This window comes from Oxyura jamaicensis, unplaced genomic scaffold (assembly GCF_011077185.1).
Source record: "Oxyura jamaicensis isolate SHBP4307 breed ruddy duck unplaced genomic scaffold, BPBGC_Ojam_1.0 oxyUn_random_OJ76916, whole genome shotgun sequence".
NCBI classification, from domain to species: Eukaryota; Metazoa; Chordata; class Aves; order Anseriformes; family Anatidae; genus Oxyura; species Oxyura jamaicensis.
Window position 1 is genome coordinate 1 of NW_023311501.1, and position 1,355 is coordinate 1,355.

The 1,355-nt window shown below is 67.7% G+C and overlaps 1 protein-coding gene across 1 annotated transcript; it reads left to right on the forward strand.

Annotated features, from left to right (window-relative positions):
* Window positions 1-5: 5 nt before the first annotated feature.
* On the forward strand, window positions 6-838 carry LOC118160061 (17-beta-hydroxysteroid dehydrogenase type 6-like; the record flags this gene model as incomplete). The annotated part of the gene is made up of 3 exons (XM_035314595.1): window positions 6-127; window positions 203-366; window positions 499-838. Coding segments are annotated over 3 exons (486 nt in total), but the record flags the coding sequence as incomplete, so codon positions are not given.
* Window positions 839-1,355: the final 517 nt, after the last annotated feature.

Sequence of the window (1,355 nt, forward strand, 5' to 3'; positions counted from 1 at the left end):
TGCCCCTGGTGCGCAGAGCCCGGGGCCGGGTGGTCAACGTGGCCAGCATGGTGGGGCGTATCGCCCTGGTGGGAGGGGGGTACTGCATCTCCAAGTACGGCGTGGAGGCCTTCTCCGACAGCCTCAGGTACCCCTTGTCCTGTCCCCCTGTCCCTCTCCCAGCCCCGATCCCCGCTGCGCCGTGCTTACCGCTGCCTTCCAGGCGTGAGCTGCGGGATTTTGGGGTGAAGGTGTCCATCATCGAGCCCGGCTGCTTCCTGACCAGCATCCTGGACTCCGCCGAGGCGAGGCAGAGCATCGTGCGGGCATGGGACCGCGCGCCCGACGAGGTCAAGCAGGAGTACGGGCAGCAGTACTTCCAGGCCTGTGAGTGCGGGTGCCGGGGGGCTGCGGCTGGGATCCTGTGGCAGGGGAAGGAAAACAAAACGTGCTGCCCTCACTGGGTTAAATCTCAGCGGGGCACCCAGCCAGCTCCTGCTTCTCGCTTCCCTTCCACAGACAACAGCAATTTTCAGCATTTCATCACCACAGCCAACCCCAAGCTCTCCCTCGTCACCAACGCCATGGAGCACGCGCTGACGGCCGAGTACCCGCACACTCGCTACGGATGCGGTCTGGACGCCAGACTCTTCTACATCCCCCTGTCCTACCTGCCCAGCGCCTGGGCCGACCGCCTGCTCGCCACCAGCACCACCTAGGAGCGCGCTCAGGGTGCAGCCGGTGCCCAGCACGGTGCTGCTCATAGCCCCCCGGCATCGGGTGTGCGGCCCGGGCCCCACTTGCTCCAGTCGGTTGTTGGCGTTCGCGGCCATTTCATAGAAAGCAACGCTGCCCTGAGTGCCTGCGTGTGCTGTGTGGCCACCGCCGCGGCCTCGCCTCTGCCCGCTGCGCTTCGCTCTCGGGGGTTTCACGCTGCACAAAGCAGCAAGGAACGGGGGGGGGGGGGGGTCCGGGTTCGCCGGGAGGGAAGGGGAGGACAGGGGCCTCCCCGGGGATGGGGTGAGGCATCAAACATTCCCGGGCAGAGGAGAATGACCACAGGGACTGGGAGGGCTGTGAGGGACCGAAGCTCCTTCCTGGCCCCAGAAGGCCCCAGTGCGGTGCTCGCCCCGCTCGTGGGGCAACGCAGCTCAGCCCTCACTGGCCCCAGGCTCTGCAGGGGCTGCCCCGCGCTCCCCTCTGATGCCCTGTGCGTGCAGGGGGAGCAGCCAGGGGGCTGCAGCAGGCGGGGGGGGGGGGTCCGTGGGGTGCCCGTGTGGGCTCAGACCCAGCCAAAACCCCAAGGACCAAACACAAAGGCTGTGGCAGGACGCGCTGCAGCCCCGTGCCAACAACAGGCTGCCCCTGGGCTGGTT